Source organism: Perkinsus marinus, assembly GCF_000006405.1.
Source record: "Perkinsus marinus ATCC 50983 genomic scaffold scf_1104296964148, whole genome shotgun sequence".
Taxonomy (NCBI): Eukaryota; Perkinsozoa; order Perkinsida; family Perkinsidae; genus Perkinsus; species Perkinsus marinus.
Window position 1 is genome coordinate 35,541 of NW_003204792.1, and position 1,056 is coordinate 36,596.

Here is a 1,056-nt window from a genome sequence, read left to right on the forward strand (position 1 = left end):
TTTTGAAGTTGGGAAAAGTGAATGAACGTGTGATCAAAACTCGATACTTCAGCCTGGCATCCGAGCGATAGAGAAGATATTGAAACAACCCGGTTACAGCATGGCGAAAGTGGCGATCCTTTGTGGCGGTCCGGACTGGCCGACCAGCGTCCTCACAGGAATTATGAAGCTCAGTGTAGTGCAGGTAACGACGCACTATGAAGATTTTGGATATTCTCGAGTGATGGTCTTAGATGCTTCTAGGAACGATGCCGTGTATTTTTCTGATTATCCCCTGTGTTTTGAGCGGAGCGTTGCTGAATAGAACCGGAGAGGGCGCGATTTGGAGCGCTCTTGCGTCGACGGTGCTGGCGGTGGCTGGGTTGATACAAGCAGTTGCGATGGTGTTTGCGGCGTATATTTTGCAGAACACGACTCAGAAGTATCACGATGAACTGACGGCATATCGGTTGGACCTATTTTGTATCTTGCTCGGTCAACCTCAAGATATTTCAGGCCGGAACACGAGGCGGTGGCAGAACTGACGCGTCAAGAGGCGATGAGAAATGAGACCACTTCGAGGCTTACAGAGTGGACAGCCTTGCCAATGTATAGTAAAATCCTCCTAGTGCTTGGTAGTGCTGATGTTTATACCACTCTTGTGCTATATCGTATTGTTTATTCAGCGGCATCTATGCTACTCATATCATGCGTATTAGCGGGCTCCTTCTCGACGTTGTGCTTCCGCCCGTTCGAGCTGACGGATCGAATTTCTGAGGAGTTCAGTGAAGGCGGCCTCGACGGGTCCGTGGTGAATCTCTTGAAGCCGTTGGGATGGCTCAGTTTGAGTAAGAATAGTAGCTGTGTGCTCTTCACAGTGAACAGTGGAGTTTCACCCGTGATATGAAAACCACTAGTGAAAAGCATATTTTACAGTTCACTATGCGTAAGACGCATGTGAGCAGTGAATAACGCGTAAAACACGGCATGTGTTTTACGTGACATGGAGGTGTATTTCCCTGTGTATTTTCGATTCACTTCATATCGTGTTTTTCACATGGAGTATTACGCCACTTC

At 47.8% G+C, this 1,056-nt stretch overlaps 1 protein-coding gene across 1 annotated transcript in view; it reads left to right on the forward strand.

The window, feature by feature from the left end:
- Pmar_PMAR007565 (beta-1,4-galactosyltransferase, putative) overlaps positions 1–1,056 on the forward strand; it is a gene marked incomplete at both ends in the record, with an annotated part of 7,294 nt that overhangs the window by 2,389 nt on the left and 3,849 nt on the right. The window contains one exon of the mRNA XM_002770949.1: positions 699–827. Coding sequence (XP_002770995.1) covers positions 699–827 — 129 coding nt within the window. The remainder of the gene's footprint in view (positions 1–698; positions 828–1,056) is intronic.